This window comes from Macrotis lagotis, chromosome 7 (assembly GCF_037893015.1).
Source record: "Macrotis lagotis isolate mMagLag1 chromosome 7, bilby.v1.9.chrom.fasta, whole genome shotgun sequence".
NCBI lineage: Eukaryota > Metazoa > Chordata > Mammalia > Peramelemorphia > Peramelidae > Macrotis > Macrotis lagotis.
Genome location: NC_133664.1, coordinates 104,254,828 through 104,274,344, shown reverse-complemented (window position 1 = coordinate 104,274,344; position 19,517 = coordinate 104,254,828). Strand labels below are relative to the sequence as shown.

The 19,517-nt window shown below is 37.7% G+C and overlaps 1 protein-coding gene across 1 annotated transcript; it reads left to right on the top strand.

Annotated features, from left to right (window-relative positions):
• The first annotated feature begins 3,838 nt into the window (after positions 1-3,838).
• LOC141494107 (taste receptor type 2 member 134-like) lies at positions 3,839-4,774 on the top strand. The gene has a single exon (XM_074195255.1). It carries the CDS (start codon positions 3,839-3,841, stop codon positions 4,772-4,774), a length of 936 nt encoding a protein of 311 aa, XP_074051356.1.
• Positions 4,775-19,517: the final 14,743 nt, after the last annotated feature.

The window sequence follows — 19,517 nt, the reverse complement described above, 5'->3', positions numbered from 1 at the left end:
TCCTAGGCCTCTTACAGGCTTAGGATGTGTGGAATGTGATGTTCTATAGGTCCAGTTACATCTGGGGAAAGGGGAGATAGTCTTGGGAGGAGTCAGGAATCTGCAGGCATAGCAAAAGGATCAGGTAAACAAGAACATTTCTTAAGTCCAAGATAGGTTCTGTGACCACCCCCCCCCACACACACACCTGTGCCTTATCAGTATGTTTCAGACCTAAGGGTGCCTAGTCAAATCCATATTTCTAAGGAGAATTCAAAAAATGTTAAGGACCCCTTTTACATGAATATTAATGTTGTACTTAAGCTTCAGAGAGTTCAAGGTTGATGAGGATTTTAGCTTTGGAAATGAAAAGATCATTGGTAACTTTGGAGAGAGCAATTTCAACTGAATGATGAGTTCAGAAGTCAGATTGCAGAGGGTTTTGAATGGAGTGAAGGTATAGCATCTGGAAACACATAGTATTGATGACTGTTAAGTTTAGCTAAGAAGGGGAAGAGAGATGTAGAATGGTAACTAACATGGATGGTCAGATTAAATGAGAATTAAGGAGGGAGTGATACATGGGCATGTTTGTAGGTAACAGGGAAGGAACTAGTAAATGTCCTATATTAAAAATGAGAAAGGAGGAGAGACGATGTGCTTGAGAAGATAAGAGGTGACAGGCTCAAGAGTACATGGTGGGGCAGCTAGGTGGCATAGTGGATAAAGCACCAGCCTTGGAGTCAGGAGTACCTGGGTTCAAATCCAGTCTCAGACACTTAATAATTACCTAGCTGTGTGGCCTTGGGCAAGCCACTTAACCCCATTTGCCTTGCAAAAAACCCCCTAAAACAAAAAAACAAAACAAAACAAAGAGTACATAGCAAGGGGCTCAGCTAGTTGGTGCAGTGGATAGAGCACTGGCCCTGGAGTCAGGAGTACCTGAGTTCAAATCTGACCTCAGATGCTTATCAATTACCTAGTTGTGTGGCCTTGGGCAAGACACTTAACTACATTACCTGGCAAAAAAGAGTACATGTCAAGGAAAAAAGGCTACTATTATGAGAGAGGGGTAGAAAAAATAGTGAAGGAAGACATCTGAGTGATGTGACCTGCAGGAAAGAAGAAACAGTGAATAAATAGCCTCAATTTTTTTCTGTTAAGTATGAAGTATAGTTCTCAAATGAGAGGGAAGTGGGAAGGTTTGTTTTAGAGGACATATGGAAAGATGGGAATGTTTAGGACAACCTTTGTGTTGAATGGGATAATATATTGATTAAGTGGATGCAATAGGATTGTCTAGCTTCAGTGAAGGCCCAATTGAGATAACATTATAATTTTGTAGTGGACCTGTCTGGTTTTCCATTCCTCCAGGACTTTGCTACTGACTTGAAACAGGATTGCTGAAAGCTTCTGGTTAGACTCTAGATGGAAAATATAGCATCCAGAGCCAAGTGACCAGATTTCAGGGTGACTTGGGCATCACTGGGAAGGACCTGAAAGGACTTCAGATGAGATAGTAGTCTAGGGTCTTCGAGTGGCAGGTGAGGGAGTAATGGGTTGATTAAAAAAAACCCTTTAAATTCTTAAGGACTTCAGGGGTCTAGTCACAAAAGGAATGTAATAGTCTGAGGGCTATGAACTAAAGAATTGGGAGAAACCTCATAAAAGTAAAAGACCAGTAGATGGCAATTCAGTAGCAGCAATTCAGGAGAGTCCCTTATCAAGATGAAACCTGATAAAAGATTAACAGGGAATCTCAGTTCAGTGGAGGAAGCAGATCCATTGATGATACCACCAAAAGATGTTGCTTGTGGGGGAACAAGTATCAGTATTAGAAACATGACTTACACTGATGATGCATTTTGTGTATCTTTTCTCTCTTTGGGGATGTGGCAGCTCTGTGCATATGAGAATTTTTCCTGTGCTGTACTTATCTAATTAATGTCCTTTATTTTGGATGAATGTAATCTTTAGTTGGTTGATAATTTCAAGAGATATGATTTTGATAGGATACTAACCCACAGTGTGCTTAGAACCTGACTTAGATTTCAGTATATCTATCTCTATCTCTATCTCTATCTCTATCTCTATCTATCTCTATCATCCATATCTATATCATCCATATCTATACCTATACCTATACTTATACCTATACTTATACCTATACCTATACCTATACTTATACCTATACCTATACCTATACTTATACCTATACCTATACCTATACCTATACCTATAGATAGATAAAGATAGAGATACCTATCTCTAACTCTCTCTCTCTCTCTCTCTCTCTCTCTCTCTCTCTCTCTATCATCTCTAGCTCTAGCTCTAGCTCTAGCTCTATCTCTATCATCTCTATCTCTATCTGCATCTATATCTATATCATCTCTATCTCTACTTCTAATTGCTCTCTCATATATATATGTGTGTGTGTGTGTGTGTGTGTGTGTGTGTAGAGACATAATTACTCCCATTTATCTCTTTTCTCCTTACTCCCGCTTTAGCCCTGTTCTTTTGTAAATTTGTGCTTCATCCTACCTTAACTCTTTTTCATTGGCATAGAGAGGACTGATTATGCTGACAAATCCTCTTCCATTTTCTTGTTTTGATGGTTTCTCATTATTTCTGTTATACCAGGACTTCTTCTGGCCCATTCATTGTTCCTCCCAATTCCAGAATTGGCTGATCTGAATTATTATCATAGGACCCTAATATAACAGAGCCAAAGATATAAAGTTGGAAGGATCCTCAGAAATCAGATAGTCCAACCCTTCATTGTACATGTGAGAAAACTTGAATCTTAGAGATGATGAGGAATGTAGTTATTGGCAGAGTAGAATCTGAATCCAGACCTTCTGATTTCACATCCAGTGTGCTTTGCATTGCTTCTCATTTTACTTCTAGGACAGAGTTGACCCTGGATAAAATGAAATACTTTCATTCCATGCCATCTCACTTCCCCCCTCTTACTTTTAATTACTTAAAACCTCCTCTCCCTACTCCTGTACCACACCTGATGAGATTATTCCTCTTCCTCTACCCCCCCACCCCCAGAATAAACCTATCCTATCTCTTTTCTTTTTCCTTCTAAGAAACTTAGCTGATTTTTTTTTTCCATTCCCCCAGGGGCCTTACTATGGACTGGAATCAGGAACAAATTAATGCCAAGGTGTTAATTAATGTTATTCTTTTGGGAAAGATAGAGAGATGTAGGTAGGATGATTATATAATTAGGTAAATTCAAAACTGGTTGAGTAGTGGAGCTCAAAAAGCTGTAATAAATCATTCAATATCATCTTGGCACCTACAAAGTGGAATTTGATGCATTTGTCTTGGAGAAAAAAAATGGATGTATGAATCCACAGCATGAATGAACAACTAAATGTTTATATTATAGACAGAAAGATATTTAATAGTGGGGTAAAGGGTTGATAGATATGGGTGTCATTACAGGCAGAGGAGGGAGGTAGAAATCTGGGAGAGTTAGGGGAGGGAATCACCATGCACAGGAAACAAGTATACATTATTTTTGGGATTCTTGAAAGTTGCCAGAATCAGGAGCCTTTATCCAGCTCTTTCCTTGGTTCTGGCTCTGGGTAAGGGACAGGCAAATCTAAGATAAACAAATACAGATTGGGTTCAGTGACTGATCCATGTTAGATTTGCATCCATAAAAGTGGTAGGATGCTTTTCTAATCCCCAATAGGCACACTTAGAGTCTTCCTGATTCTCCACTTTCCCTTCGAGCTGGGCTTCTGAATAAAACAAAGGGAATTCCAGAGTCCTTGGAAAGTCTGGTCTGCTAATAGATCTCTGCTATAAAATCAGAGGTCCTGCAGCAGCTAAGTCTCAGCAGATGCTCAGTAGAGAAGAAATGCCAAGTCTACTCATTCTCTTCTTCATGATCTTCTTTCTCCTGGAGTCTTTGGTTGCAATCATAGAAAATGGTTTCATCATCATAGTGCTGGGCAGGGAGTGGGTGCAAAGTTGGACCCTGCCCCCTGGTGACATGATCCTGGTCAGCCTAGGCATCTCCCGCTTCTTTCTACAGTTGGCAGCAATTCTTAGTAATTTCTTTTCATATTTTTCCTCAACTGGCAGAACTAATTATGCTGCTGTTTTCTGGAATTTTGCTAATGTGGCCACATTCTGGTTTACCACCTTGCTTGCCATTTTCTACTGTGTAAAAATATCTTCCTTCACTAACTCAATCTTCCTTTGGATGAAGTGGAGAATTTCCCGATATGTCCCCTGGCTACTGTTGTGGTCACTACTGATATCCTTTTTAACTATGATCTCAAGTTCTGAAAAGTTCTATCTTGTTTTCCAATCACCAGTCAATGGGAATTACTCAGAGAAAAACACTTCAGAGGATAAGAAGCTGGAATATCATGTGCATTTTTTCCAGTCACTGCGACTGTTTGTTTTGATAATTCCTTTCTTCTTCTTCTTGATCTCCATCATTTTGCTCATTTCCTCCCTGTGCCAGCACTTGGGTAACATGCAGCACCATAATTCTAGTCCTCAGGATCCAAGGATGCAAGTCCACATTACAAGCCTGAAGTCATTTTTCTTCTTTCTCATCTTCTATATATCATACTTTCTGCCTCTGATCATTTCCATACTAGTACCTATTTCAATTTTCAGCTCTCTGTTTTGGGTATGGGAGATTGTAACCTATGCTGGCATTTCCATCTATCCTCTCTTCCAGATCCTGAACAGTTCAAAACTGAGAAGGGCTCTGAACAAGATGACCCAGGACCTACATAAGAGGAATTCAACTCCAAAATGAAAAAAATAAGTAATCAAAATTGAACATTATCAATATTGCTATTTGTGACAGATGCCTAAGACTTAGAAAGAAAAAAAGAAAGGAGTGAAGGAAGAAAGGAAGAAAAAGGATGCTTAATTATGTACTTATGATGTTTTGGCACAATAATGCAAAGTACACTGGATGTGAAATCAGAAGATCTGGATTCAAATCCTGATCTGCCATGTCTGATAATAAGCACTGGGATTACAAATACAATCACTTAGTAATCAACTTTTCATCTTCTCCCTTCTTTCTTCTCCAATTGCTAGTTCATTCATCCCTAAGCCCTGTCAAATTTTCTTCTGTGATATTTCATAGTATATTGAAAGGCATTCTGGAAGGCAACATTTTCATTTTGCAATTGAGTACTAAGGCCATGAGAAATCAAATAATTAGTCCAGGGTCAAACAACTGTAAATTTACTGAAATAGAAGTTGAACCTAGCTCTTCCTGATTTCAAGTCCAGTACTCAATTCATTTTTTATGATTTTGCCTTTCCTTGTTTATTCTCATATACTCAAGCCACAGGCGTAACACCTGTCATGGACTATAAACTCCTTTTTGGTCCCATGATGGTACAATCCTTTTTACTGGTCTCTGAGTCTATCCTGCAAAGAAGAGTTATATACCCCTCAATTACTGGCAAGGGTGATTATGGAGAAGTCACTTATCTCTTTAAACCTTGTTTTCTTCATCTACAAAAAAATGTGTAGTCTATGTGTGTGTGTGTTTACAATGTATACTTTATAAATATGTGCAATGTGTATAAGTATCTGCACACACATAGACATATGTATACACACAAGGGAGATAATATTTTCTCCACCTATCTCAAGAGGTTATGGGGAACAAAGCACTTTGTTAACCTCCAAGTGATAGACAAACAAGATTTCTTACTTTTCCATCATCATACTCTTCAAAAACCTAGAGTGGCTGCCAATTACCTCTAATAGTTCAGTTAGCCATGATTCTGTCCCCACCTACAGACACTAGACTCTTCTTATTTGATTCACCTAGATGATTTTATTGGAAAAGTTTTTTCAATCACAGTCTGACTTTTTTTGGCTTTCTCATTCCTTTCAAAACTCATTTGAAAATGTACCTTCTAGTCCCAGTACAATGTCAGTTCCTTAAAGACATAAGTTTGTGTCTTTGTACCCCTAGAAGAATGGCATAACAGATAAGGTCCCAGCTTCTTTGCCAGGAAGACCTGGATTCAAGACTGGCTATGTGTTTCAGAGAATTGACTTAAACTCTCAAAGTCCAAGACAGTTCTTTAAGATTATAGGATGCTGAGCAGATGCTTATCTGCACTGGGATTTCCCTTTACTAATAAAATTGCAGGTTCACTCTCTTTGCTTCACCCTCCCCCTACAGTTCCCTGCCACCTCCCCCATAAAAACAAAACAATACTGTGACATTTAAAATAATGTCTTCAATCAATAAACATTTATTCAAGTTCTAATAGGTGCCAAGAACTGCTATCATTCATAGAGTAACTTAAAGTTTACAGAGTGCTTTACAAATATCATCTTATTTTATCCTCACAATAACCTTGGGAGGTAGGTGCTATTATTACCATGACTATTTTATAGAGAAAGAAACTGAAGCAGGCAGCAGTGAAATGATTTGCCCAGGGTCATACAGATAATAGTTGTGTGAGGCTGGTTTGGAACTTAGGTTCCTGACTCCAGGTTCAGCTCTTAATCCACTATGTCCCATAGCTGTTGTTTATATATGAAGAAAATAAGCAATTTTTATTCTCATGGAAGCTACATTCTATTGGGGACCTGACACATAGTAAGTGTTAATAAATGATGTTTATCTGTCATTCTCCAAGAAGACCATGACATCAGGGACGTGATGCCTTGACAAGCACATTAATTGTATTTGAGTGGGGGTGCTGTATTAAGTCACCAGCCTCACTTTCTCCTCCAGAACCACCTGGGTCCGGTGGCCAGATATGAATCAGGATGACTGGAGATGGCCCCGGAAGTGAGGTAATCAGAGTTAATTGATTTGCCCAAAGTCCCATAGCTACTTCAATTGCTAAATGAATGAATTAAAAAAATAAGACATTCAGTTTAAGCACAATGGCATTGTTCCAGACTTATTGCTTACATCAATCACTCTAGCGACGTCCTACCCTGGTTTTATTCTCTTGTAGTGCCCTCCCTAATAGGAAGAAGCTTCAGGGATAAAAATAGTGGAAGGATCTTCTCCATTGCTATGGCATGACATAGAAAACTAACCTTGAGACACTGAAGAGAGAGAAGAAACATGGTATCTGGCTATCCAACTTTTGGGAGGAAATTTTTCTTTTCATTTACTTGGCTTGAGCAGATCAGAGACATAAATGAATTGAGCTCAATGGAGCCAATATCTGGGACATGGAGCAGTGCTGTCTGGACGTGAGACCCAAGGAGGATATAATATGTTTGTATACAATTTTTCCCTCCCACTTCTATATATTTGAGAGAGGTGAAGGTTTCAGTGTCCTGAATATTGTTCTACAGAAGAGGTGTTACTGTGATGAAAACCTCTGACTTTGTCAACTCTTGGTGAGAAGTGGCTCAATTAAACTTCTGTCTTTTGGCCTAGCTGAGGTATCGAGGAAGGGGATGTAATGGAGGTGGGAGCAGCTCAGAAACATTCTTGTTAGGTATATCACTGTTTTGTTTAATTCATTTCTAGAAGTTTGATTAAAGTCATCAGCATACCACTAAGTTTGAGAAAGGGAATGGCAGTATAGGAACTTCAAAATATTTATCCAGTTGGATAATCTATATGACAAATCATAAACTAATGAATCTTGGATAGTAACCGCGAAAGGATGGGGTCCAGCTGGGTCCCTAAAGGCCTGAGAGATGACCAAGGAGCTGAATTCTGGGCATCCTCTACTATTGGGTGATTGATTCAAATGATGTGGGGAAAGTATTAGATTCATAGCAGATATAAATAAATAGATATTTATAAGATATATAATAAATATAGATATTTATATGGTAGCATATATATGTGTAGTTTACTACTAAACAATCTAAGGCACTGGTTACAGTGCCCAACTTGGTGTCAGATAATCTACTGAGCATTTACCTGTTTCAATTTATCCATAGAGCTATCATTTATTCCTGGAATATAATAATGTCTGTTAGGCTTATTATATGTGTTCAAATAGTTCTGTGATCTCATCTTTTTGGGGAGTACTCTCCAGTGTTGTATATTTTATGCATGCCTATGTATTTCCTGTGATCTTGTCATTGTACAATCATAAGTGCTCTCTAGGGGATATGCTCAATGTGATGAAAGAAAACTTTCTGCATCTACCAATATTTTGATGAAACCATGGAGTGCACTGCTTGCTTATATGTTTTATTTTCTTTTGTCATGTTATGATAGAACCAGGATTTTAATTACTCTGTTTTCTGGACTTCCTTCCTGCCCTTGGAAACCTGATGGATCCTAGCTTCCCTGACATCGCTTCCTGTGCTTGGGAGCATGAAAAGGTGCCAGCCTAGTGGAATTGGAATCTCTCAGACTTGCTGGGTGTTTGTGATCCTGTGAGTCACTGTAATCACATGATGTTTTGACCAGAAGAAGTTTCCAGTTGGAGAGGAGGAGGACCATGTACCCAGAAGCTAATATCCATGTTGTATAGTCTTAATTTGTTAGTGTAAGGTTAAACCTCCTCCTTTATTAAATATTCAGTGACTTGTGGGTGCCTCATTTTGTCCCAACACTGAACTTGCACCAATAGGGTACTGGTTTTGGAAACATGCCTGCCACATGCATGCCATTAGTTTCTCTTCCAGAAATTCATTTCCTTGATAAAATTCTTTACTTCTGTTCTTCTTTGAAATTTCTCTATTGAAGCTGGCTCATACTCACCATGTACTTTTCTATAGCCCACTGCATTATACTCATTTTTAGTTTTTCAGAGGCAATGTCTTCTGTTTTCATAGAGCAGCACTGGAAATATAGTAGTATTGGAAAGATGGAGACCCATAAAACAAAGATGCCTTAAAGAAGAAGAGGAAAATATTTCCCTTATATTTGGTCAGATAAGAGAAGGAGATAGAAAGAAAATTTGCCATTATCTATTTCACCCCGCCCCCCTTTTCATCTTTCTTGTTTTCTGAAAAAAACTGTTAAAGTTTACTACCTAGAAGGTATTGGTAAATATTATATTTAAGGGATTCAAATATTTGAAATGTCACAGTGCCCAACTTGGTGTCATAATCTACTGAGCATTTACCTATTTGAATTTATCCATAGAGCTATCATTTATTATCAAAATTAGAAATAAAATCATAGAGCTTGGAGTAATTCAGTCATCATTTAGTTTTATCTCCTGGTGAAATACAGCCCTTCAGGTCAATGGATAACTGTTAAATTAATATAATTTAATATAATTATGTTATATTAAATAACACTGAATCACTGAATAACACAATTTTTCAGTCAGTAGTAGGTCTGGAGCAGGAGAAAAGGGGAAGGAATCAAGAAAGTAATAAAAAGATGACAAGAACTGCAATATGCAAAGAAGTAAAGACCCTTGAGAGGCTTGGAGGAGAGGCCTTAACCAAGGGCAGTGATGGTGCTTGGATAGCTAAAGAGAAGCTCCCTGATCAGTTAAAAGCAAGTATATTCTACACACATGCATTATCTAACATGTAGATATTCTTTCATCTCTTTCTTATATTATTCTGAGTTAAGAGTTTAGTACAGGACCTGACACATGGCTGGGATTAATAAATAAATGCTTAGTGTTTGATTTAGACAGTTCCCCCCCTCTAAATCTGGCTTGCAGAACATGATCTATGATTTGTCTTTTGACAAATAAGAATAAAGAGAGCAGTGATGATATAAATTATTGAAATACATTTGAATAGAAAGATATTTTTGTGAACATATTTTCCATATTTAAACATATGTACATAAAAGTCTGTATATATTATGCATTATATATTATTTATGTATACAGCAGATAGTTATATATATAGGTTTACATATTTCCAAAAGCTTTCATTTTTCAGGGTGGCATCTATATTGCATGTAATCCTCATTGTTTGTAATGAAGTAGTTATGAGACCTTCAAGAAAACTAGTTTAAATTTGTAGGGGACAACTCAATGATCACCTATAGGCTAGAGGTCAGGAAATAGAGGAGCTTGCTTTTGGTTTGTTTTTGTTTTTGCAATGCACATGTGGACATTTTCTCTTTCTTTAAATAGTGGTCAAATATCTTACTTTTTGTTTATTGAATATTGTGGCCTGCCTCCAATTGTTCCCTTTGCCCTCTCTTTCAATTTATCTAAGTCCTACATTTCTTTCAAGGACAATCTCCAAGTCCCATCTTCTCTAAGAAAACTTTCCTGACTTTCCTTGGTTTTGGTGATTGCTCCATCCTGGGAACTCCTGTAGAACTTATTACTTACCACTTAAAATGTTCTGTACTGTATTGTTGTTTTTATAAGTATATGTTCTTTTCTCCAACAAGATTGTAGACTCCTTGAAGGAAGCCGCTTTTGAGTCCTTTGGATTTAGTGTAATGTCCTCCCAGCAGTAGATACTTAGAAAAATACTTGTTTCTGGTGACTGAAAATCGGAATCTATGTAGAATTATTTTTCTGTATCCTCAGTAACTAGCATTGGACCTTAAATAATTTATAAATGCTTGTTGCATAAAGCTGAACAACAATGAGGGGTGCTAGGGTGGCTAGGTGGTGCAGTGGATAAAGCACCGGCCCTGGAGTCAGAAGTACTGGGGTTCAGACACTTAATAATTACCTAGCTGTGTGGCCTTGGGCAAGCCACTTAACCCCATTTGACTTGCAAAAAACCTAAAAAACAAACAAACAAAAAAAAAACAATGATGACCGCTATTGATCATACTGGAATTTGGAATATTTGGAAACATCATGAATGGGAGAGAGTAGAATTGGGGGTAAGAACAGTAATGTCCCTTTCCCATTCAAAAATGGAGGGCAAGAGATTGTATCTTATCCTTTTGAGTTGGGCTTAGTTTGCTCAGATTGTCTCTCTTTACCACTCAGGAGTACATAATTATAATGCAATCTGTGGCCCAGAGGTCCCTGAATCTGGGTCAAATAGAGTGAGATTAATCTTGGGAGCTACCCTCCAAAGACACTGACTATTATTCCCATATCAAATTTACAGTGGGAATTTTCCAAGTATATTTTGGGTATAACATGTCGAGGTTTCTATAAATGTAGGTAAAACTACATTTGAGCTACTCAAATAATTTTTGAACTACTCAAAATAATATGATTTTGAATACAAGGTAGGCTATATTTCCCCCTCCTGAAAATGAAGAAACTGCGGGGGACTGGAAGGAATTCAAAATATAGAAATCACAAAGGAATTCTCAATGATTCTTCAACAATGAACTTAATTCTTTTCAATCTCCAGGGTGTTCTACTTTTTCACAAGATCTTGTAGATTGACTCAACATTTCCCCATCATTTAGATTTCCCTGCCATTTAGATTTCCCTGCAAGGTAAACTGAACTTGGGGTTACCATCTGGGCAATACTCTGACATTTTAGTGACTCCTCCCTCTTAGTGTCCTACTTAGACTCCTACAAAGTTTTATCACTATATTTTATTTCTCTGAAAGTGAAACATAGTTTGAACAAATAATCCCTTTCCTATTAGACTTACTTGGATTGTCCATGTCAAGCCAAGATTTTTTTTATTCTGTCCATTTCTTAGCTTTAGGCCCTTATTGTGTCTCCATCTAGGAGCAAGGGATACTTGGATAATCCGACTCTTCAAGAGGTTCTGCTTCATTAAGTTTCTCTTCTCAGGTTCATAGTCTTGAGAAGCAACCTTCAAGGTTGCCTATGCTCCAGAAATCTCCAACTGAAAAGGCTAAACTCTGGAATTAGAAAGAAATGCCATTGCTCCAAGAATGGATCAGGTATTGAGAAATGGCAATGTCCATCAATTCTTCCCTCAACCACAAAAGGGTCCATGTGTAGTAGACTCATAGTGTTGTTGATCTTCTGCTCTTCTATTGATATAGAGATCCACTGAAAACACCTCCAGCAAGGATTAGGTAAATACTAGCTAGGTGAATAAGGACTGGAGAAGGGAGCTATAAGAACATTTGCATCTCTGAATTGAACTCAAAAGAAGTTAAATGATTAATCTCTTTTCATCTACTTTATTTAGATATGTAGACAAAGAACACAATTTTCCTTTTCTACATATGGAGAAGGAGCAACCTTATTAACTATTCTGTTTTGAGGTGATTTAGATGATGGAATACTATATTTTCATTTCATCATCTTTGGGCTATATCTGCTCATGTGGTAGGGACTAGGTTTTTTCCAAGATGATGCTGTCAAGGAATCAACATAGCAGATTCTTTCCTCATGTTTCTCATTTAGTCAATCCCCATTAACTGTGTGCCTATGAAGTGCAAAATGTTTTCCTAGGGTCTGGTACTGTGGTTTCTTAATGATGTATTTTGTATTGTTTATAGTCTATACTCCTGGCTCTCCAGTACTTTTTTTTTTAGTTTTTGCAAGGTAATGGGGTTCAGTGGCTTGCCCAAGACAAGCTAGTAGTTATTAAGTGTCTGAGTCTGAATTTGAACTCAGGTACTCCTGACTCCAGGGCCTGTGCTCCATCCACTGCGCCACCTAGCTGCCCCCTCTCCAGTACTTTCTTTACAATGTTCCCCAAATATCTTCAACCTAGAATCCACACTGGAAATACCTTCTGCCACTGTGGACTCTTATCTCTGATAGGTTAATTCCTTTTAGTACCTGTATTTTAAGGAGGTGGCCCAGGCTAGCCACATCTTCATTCCTTTCCAAATTCTCCTGGATTTTGTTTACAATCAACCTCCCTTTTAAATCTTTCCCCTATTAAGTCTTTCCCTATTAAAATGTAAGCTCCTTGGGGGAAGAGTTTGTCTTTATTTCTGCTTTCATTTGTAATCTCTTAGTATAATGCTCAGCATATTGTAAGCATTTAATAAAAGCTTGTTCATTTGACTTAACATGGATCCTCTCTCCACCAATGTATATCTTTTCAAGTTTTCTTGTCTTCTGCAAATTGTTTCCAGGTTCTCCCATACTTCATCCTTAGAGTATGCAGCAAATCTCATATAGCACAAGGCTTAGCCACAATTTGAGTCTAAGTCTATCAATATTTCAATTACATCACATTGCATGCTGTTTAATTTATAAAAGAGTTCTTCCTCACCCTGTAATGATGCAGTGCAACTCCAGTGGGCTGATCATGTTATTTGAATGCTAAATGTATGTTTGCTAAGTGCTCATATAGAAGTCAAAACAAGTGACACAAGGACATTCTCAAGATCTCACTGAACAACTTTTGAATTGGTTGTATGACATGAGAGACACTTACAAAGGACTGCTCAGCATGGTATTCCTGTATCAAAGAAGGTGTTATGCTCTGTGAACAAAGCAGAATTGCAATAGCTCAAAAGAAACATGAGATGCACAAATTTAGGGACATCTCTATTCCATATACTCTTGTGGGAAATTTGTGCTTCTCTGTAGTAGAGCTTTCCAGAACTTGTGGTCTCAGGCCACAGTTAGTAGCACTGTACCTTGACCCCTACATACTGATGTCAGCTTGGTCTTCAAGAATGAAGAAAAACAACCAACTAAACAATCGACCAGCCAATCAATAATGGAGTACGATGTTGATATATACAAGTTTCTAGAGAACCCTCTCCTCTTCTAGGTTCTCCCTTTGTGTTCTTCTTTGGTGATTCAGAACTCTAGGTGAACCGTATAGGAAAATACATGATTACAGGCTAAGGACAATTCATCTCTAAAGAAATAGATGCAAATCTTCCACAGGTTCAATTACTGTAGTTCCCTTTGCATTTCTTTGATTTACATTGTATTTGACTAGTTTTTCACAAAATTAGAATGAATTGAAATGACCTTCTGCCCCTGCTCTCCATCCACCCCTCCATTTCTGTAGATGCTCTGTTTTTTCTAATTTTTCTCATTTAACTCCTCTTCACATTGTTCTCCATATTCCTCCAATAAAAATCTTCCTAGCCTTCAACTTTGGGCCTAGAATTTACTTCAATAAATTCTTTCTTGCTTTAAATGATTACTTAATCTGGAAACAGCTACATTCAATACTTAACAGCCTAACTTACTCCTAAATAAATAAAAGGATGGTTTGAAAACCATACTAAAATCTCAAGAGTTTAAGTGGATTTACACTTGAATGGTAGTCTTTTTTCTAGAGTCTCTATTAGTGGTGTTGAGATTGTTTCTAGATGCTTCTTTCTGGGAATACATCTATTATTTTCCTGCTTATTGTACTGACTAATCTTTCAGAAGCATCATTCTGTCTGTCTTGAGTGTTCTGCTTCTTCCTTTCTACTCATCCTAACCCAGGTCAAGGTCAGAATCCTCACCTGGGTTGGAGTGTGTAGTCCCACCTAAGAGGGCAGAGGTCTCTGTCTTGTAGAGGGAGAAGAGACTCTAATTCTGTAGTTCATTCTTTGTGAAGATACAGAGATAATAAAATAACTATCCCATAAAGCAAACTAACCCCCAGAGCTAGGTGTATGGAGAGTCACTCTGGATAGGTGCAGGATTCCAGGAACAGCTGTCTTTTCTTGGAAGGGCAATACATCTATTTGAAAAGTATCTGAAAATGTTAACAATACACAATGGTAGGTCTCCTTTCTAGGGTGGCAGGTTTGCATGAAGCTTATTTCACAATCCCTGATTCTTTTTGATTTAGTAAAATTCTCAGCCTGATTTCTATCTGTTCCCTCTTCCCACTGTCAATGGGTATGTATTCTAGGAATGTGATTTCATTTTTAATAAGAATCATTTTTCTCCTTTTCTCAGCATTTAGGTACTATTTTTCTTGATTCTGCCAGCACTTATAACTGATTCTTGAAGTTTAGAGGGATCCTCCTTTGTTTTCTCCAAGTGCCTTTTCTATATTCCATGAAAAGGAGAGACAATTGGAGTCAAATGACCTGAGTTCAAATCATTCCCTAGATGTCTATTAGTGGATGAATCACTCAACTTTTCAGACCTCAGTCTTTCTTTAAAGTGAATGGATTTGGGGAAGCTAGGTGGCGCAGTGGATAGACCCTGGAGTCAGGAGTACCTGAGTTCAAATCTGGCCTCAGACACTTAATAATTACCTAGCTGTGTGGCCTTGGGCAAACCACTTAACCCCATTTGCCTTGCAAAAAATAAAAAACTCTAAAAAAAAAAATAAAGTGAATGGATTTGTCTAAGTCTAGGGTTCTTAACCTGGGCTTTATGAACTTAAAAAAATATGTAAATATTTTTGATAGTTATTTCAATATAAGGGGTTTCCTTTGTAATTCTATATATTTTATTTCATTTATTTAAAATATTATTCTGAGAAGTTTCATAAACTTCATCAGACTGACAATGGGTCCCTAAACCAAAGAAGTTTAGAAAGGATGGTTTTCAAACTCTGTTCTAGCTTTATATTCCTCTGACTCCTCTGTGGCAACTGGACTGGAACATGAAAATTACCCTAAGCTACATCAAGAAATACTTAAAATTCAACACTAAAGCAGGTGTTCTTAATCTTTTTTGGTTCAGGAAAGTCGATAATGTTTTAAATTGCAGAATGATACATAAATGATTACAAAGGAACATACTTGTGTTGAAATACAATTATAAAAATATTTTTAAAAGCACTCAGTTTAAGAACCCATGTCTTGGGAAAGGGAAAATACAAATTCTTTAGAAACTAGGGCTTGTGCCAAGGGAGAAAGACCACTGCAGGGGAGTTCATTTTTAAACAATTTATATTTTCTTAATTTAAATGTCCTTCTCCTAGTGAGATCTAGATGTGTGTAGTTGATGACTCTTTGGGGCTACCTTTGGGGGTCATAATTTAAACAACCTTTATTTTTCACATAGAGGCCCAAGGACAATTTCATTCTTTTTTTTTTTAGGTTTTTTTTTTTTTTTTTGCAAGGCAATGGGGTTAAGTGGCTTGCCCAGGGCCACACAGTTAGGTAATTATTAAGTGTCTGAAGCCGGATTTGAACTCAGGTCCTCCTGACTCCAGGACCGGTGCTCTATCCACTGTGCCACCTAGCCACCCCTTCAAGGACAATTTCTAAAGGTCTGGCATAATTAGGTCATCCACTGAAAGCAAGAAAAATGTCTCAATTTCTCAGATCACTCTGATTCAAACAAAAAATGTGATGAGTATATAGATTTTGAAACTCACAAGGTCACTTCACTTAAGATCATGAAAGAAATACAAAGACAATAAATCAGAGACATCATGTAGTCAGAGTTACAGGGTAAGTAGGTAAGGAGATAAGGGAACCAGGGGCAAAGGTCTAGGCTACCTCCCCCCCCCCCCCCACTTGAAGGCCCATGAATTTCTTTTTCCTCATGTGAAAGTTGTAGGGGAAGCCAGGTAACACAGGGCATAGAGCACCAACCTTGGAGTTAGGAGGAGCTGAGCTCAAATTTGACCTCAGACACCTAATACTTTCTTAACTGTGTCATCTTGGGCAGTCACTTAATCCAATGCCTTACAAAATCCCCCCAAAAAAGGAAAAAAAAAAAGAAAGTTACCAGAGGAGAGAAATTGATTCTGTCCACTGAAGCCTTTTATATGCACATAGTGTTCTGTCATGCCAGACAATTGGCAACACTCAGCTATCAGACCTATGCAGGCCTTGAAGTGTTTATGGGAAAGGAATGGGTTCCTTCACCCATTTACAGAAGCAACCTTACCAAAAATTCCAAGTGGATTGTCAAGATGCAGAGTATATTGAATGTACTATATGAGACTGGAATCTCATAAACAAACCCACAATAATTTAGTCTTAGTTTTCCATATAAAATTTAGAGAAAGATAGGCTTCCATATTGCTTATCTCTCTACCTACTTCTCCCTCTCCCCACAGTCTCTGGTCTTGAATGAATTACTTTGTCCTAGTTTTGTTTCTGGAGTCATCTGGACCAAATTCTTTGATTTTAATAAGTCTTATTTGTGAGTAGTGAGTATTCTTCCTTTTATCTTCCTGGTGACCTTATGGAAACTTGAACATCCCTACCTGCTCCTAGATATTTATGACTCATTACTGGTTGGATTTACCTAATTGATTGAGGAGTTTTGGGGATACACTAATAGGTTAAGCTTCCCCCAATGGTGTTATTCTTTCTTTCCTGGTTGGAAGGCAAGATCTTTTGGAACTGAGTCCGAGAAAGTGGGGTGGGATTGGGAAGAATGATGGAAGCCTTATCCCCCTCTTGGTTCCATATCTTCTTTCATATATGTCCTAACATATTTGTACTTGAAATGGGGATGCTTTAGTTTTCTTGTTATTCCTTTTCTCATTGATTGTTGTTCTTCATAATTAAAGAAGATCATGACATCAATTGAATGATGGCATGACACGCACATTATGTTGAATAAAGTGAGGCTAGTGTTAAGATATCCTTATACTGCCTCTTCCAGAACTATCTATACTCTGTGGTCTGTTAGTTTAGTTTGATGATGGTCTGGATACAGTGGGAGGTCTTAGCCTTTTAGATATGGTCCCTCCCATGTAAGCAAAGCACCATGGCAGTGCAATAACACTGAGAAGAGCAATGTTATATTATTTTTTTTTTTGGTGACAAATTTGTGACATTGCAGTAAATCTAACCTGTCTCCCAAAGGTCTAAATCATCAGTATGGTGATTTTTATGGTGATAATCTTTTGACAGTAGGATTAAACTAAACCTGTCACTCAATGGTCTAATCATCAGTATGGTAATTTTATGGTGATGATCTGACCTACTCATGATGGTCTAAATTCTCAGTATGATGATATTTGAAACCAAGATTTTGACAATAGGTCAAAGCTAATCTGTAACTTGATGGTCTATGCTATTCAGCTCTGCAACCATATTCCATTGGAACTTAAAAACTTTGGTTTTCCAGAGACTGCCTAGTGAATAATTGCCAGTCAGCCTGTTTATGGTCTGAACTATGTTATGAACTGAATTATGGTCTGACTGTCTTCAAATCTTCAACTCTTGTTCTTAATTAATGAAAACATTCTTGGCAAATGCTGTCACTCTTGTCCATCCTATGTGGTCCAAATATTTCACCTCTAGCAACACAATACAAATGCTCCCATATGAATCATCCCTCTTAAATGCGGTTGCAGTTCAAAAACCCAACAAAATAGAACTGGGGTTCTATGCCATTATTCCTAGCTAGGTATCTAGGTGTCTCCACTCTGCTTTGAACACTCTAATTTTTTCAAATTAAATGGTTTGTCCCTTCAGGACTCTCAGCTAAGAAGATCAAGGGTGTTCCTAGAGGCAGGAGCTGAGACAGGTGGTGTATCACCTCACAGCAGACCAGCAACTTTAATAGATGTTACTGAAGCTAAATCCCTGTTGCCACCAGATTTGCTCTTCCAATGAATTCTGTTTAAAGCATCCAGGCAACTTAGTGAGTTTCAGAAGGTCCTAAGGTCCTGAAAGATCAGCGAAGCTTTGGGTTCAATGTCCACTCTAGTGGTTAATTGTGGCCATAGTAACAGTAGCTGATGTCATCTGTGACCAAGGGAAGAATCAGCATCAGAGAGAAAGAGAGAGAGAGGCCACCAGAATAGAAGAATATTCTTGGATCACACTTGGCACTTCATTGGACTGTGTTCAGAAGAAGCAAAATGTAACATTCTAATCAGTAGAATTGTCAGACTACATTTTGTCTTGATGAGGCTTTCTACCAGACAGTCAACATATTGTAATGTCCTTAAAATGGAATCAATTCTGTATAAATCATTCTGTCAAAGAACACACGAGTCTCTTTGTCCTTGATTTCTGTATGGGAATAAATTGTCCTGTCTTTTACTTAGTTTACATGATTCATTGAGTGCCTCTTTTATCTCCCCCCTTTTGGGAAATCCTAGGCTAGAACCAAAAATAAATTTATAGGAGTGATGAACTAAATGAATCTGAAAAATGACAAATCTGATCCTATTGAGCAAACAGAGCTAAACTTTGAGCAAACCTTGACATTAGGTAAAGGGAAGGAAAAGAAGGAATAAGCATCTAGACAGCATCTATTTCATATCAGATACTATGCTAAGCACATTTACAAATATCTCATTTGATCTTCACAACAACCTTGCAAAGCAGATGCTATCATTATTCCCATTTTTACAGTTAAGCAAATTGAGACAAACAGCAGTTAAGAGACTTTCCCAGGATTACACAGCAAGTAGGTGTCTAAAGCTGGCTGTGAATTCAGGTCTCCTTGACTGCAGATTCAGCACTCTATTGTGCTACCAGTTGCTTCTTGAGGATAGAGATTCGCACAGGTCATTACTTCCTGTGATCTCAGAGAGCAGAGCAATGCCTAACTAGTCATTATGTTAGAAAAGCTTCTAGATTTCTGAGTTTTTCTGACTTATTTCCCACTTTTAGTTCTAAGTGTCGACAGTCAAATTTGAAACCACTGTGATCTCAAAGGTTCATTGAATCATAGATGATTGGAGTTTGAAGGGATCACAGTGATTGCTGTGACAACTTATACCTGAGCAGGAACCCCAACTAAAATATACCTGACCAGCGATCTTCTGTCTTCAATTGTTTCAAAGTCATGGCCTCTTAAAGTAGTCTATTTCATTTTGAGATACTTTTAATTATTAATACATTTTTCTTTACATAAAAACAAAATC

Excerpts from the sequence above, each read along its gene's own strand:
- LOC141494107 (XM_074195255.1), top strand. The coding sequence starts at position 3,839 with ATGCTCAGTAGAGAAGAAATGCCAAGTCTACTCATTCTCTTCTTCATG.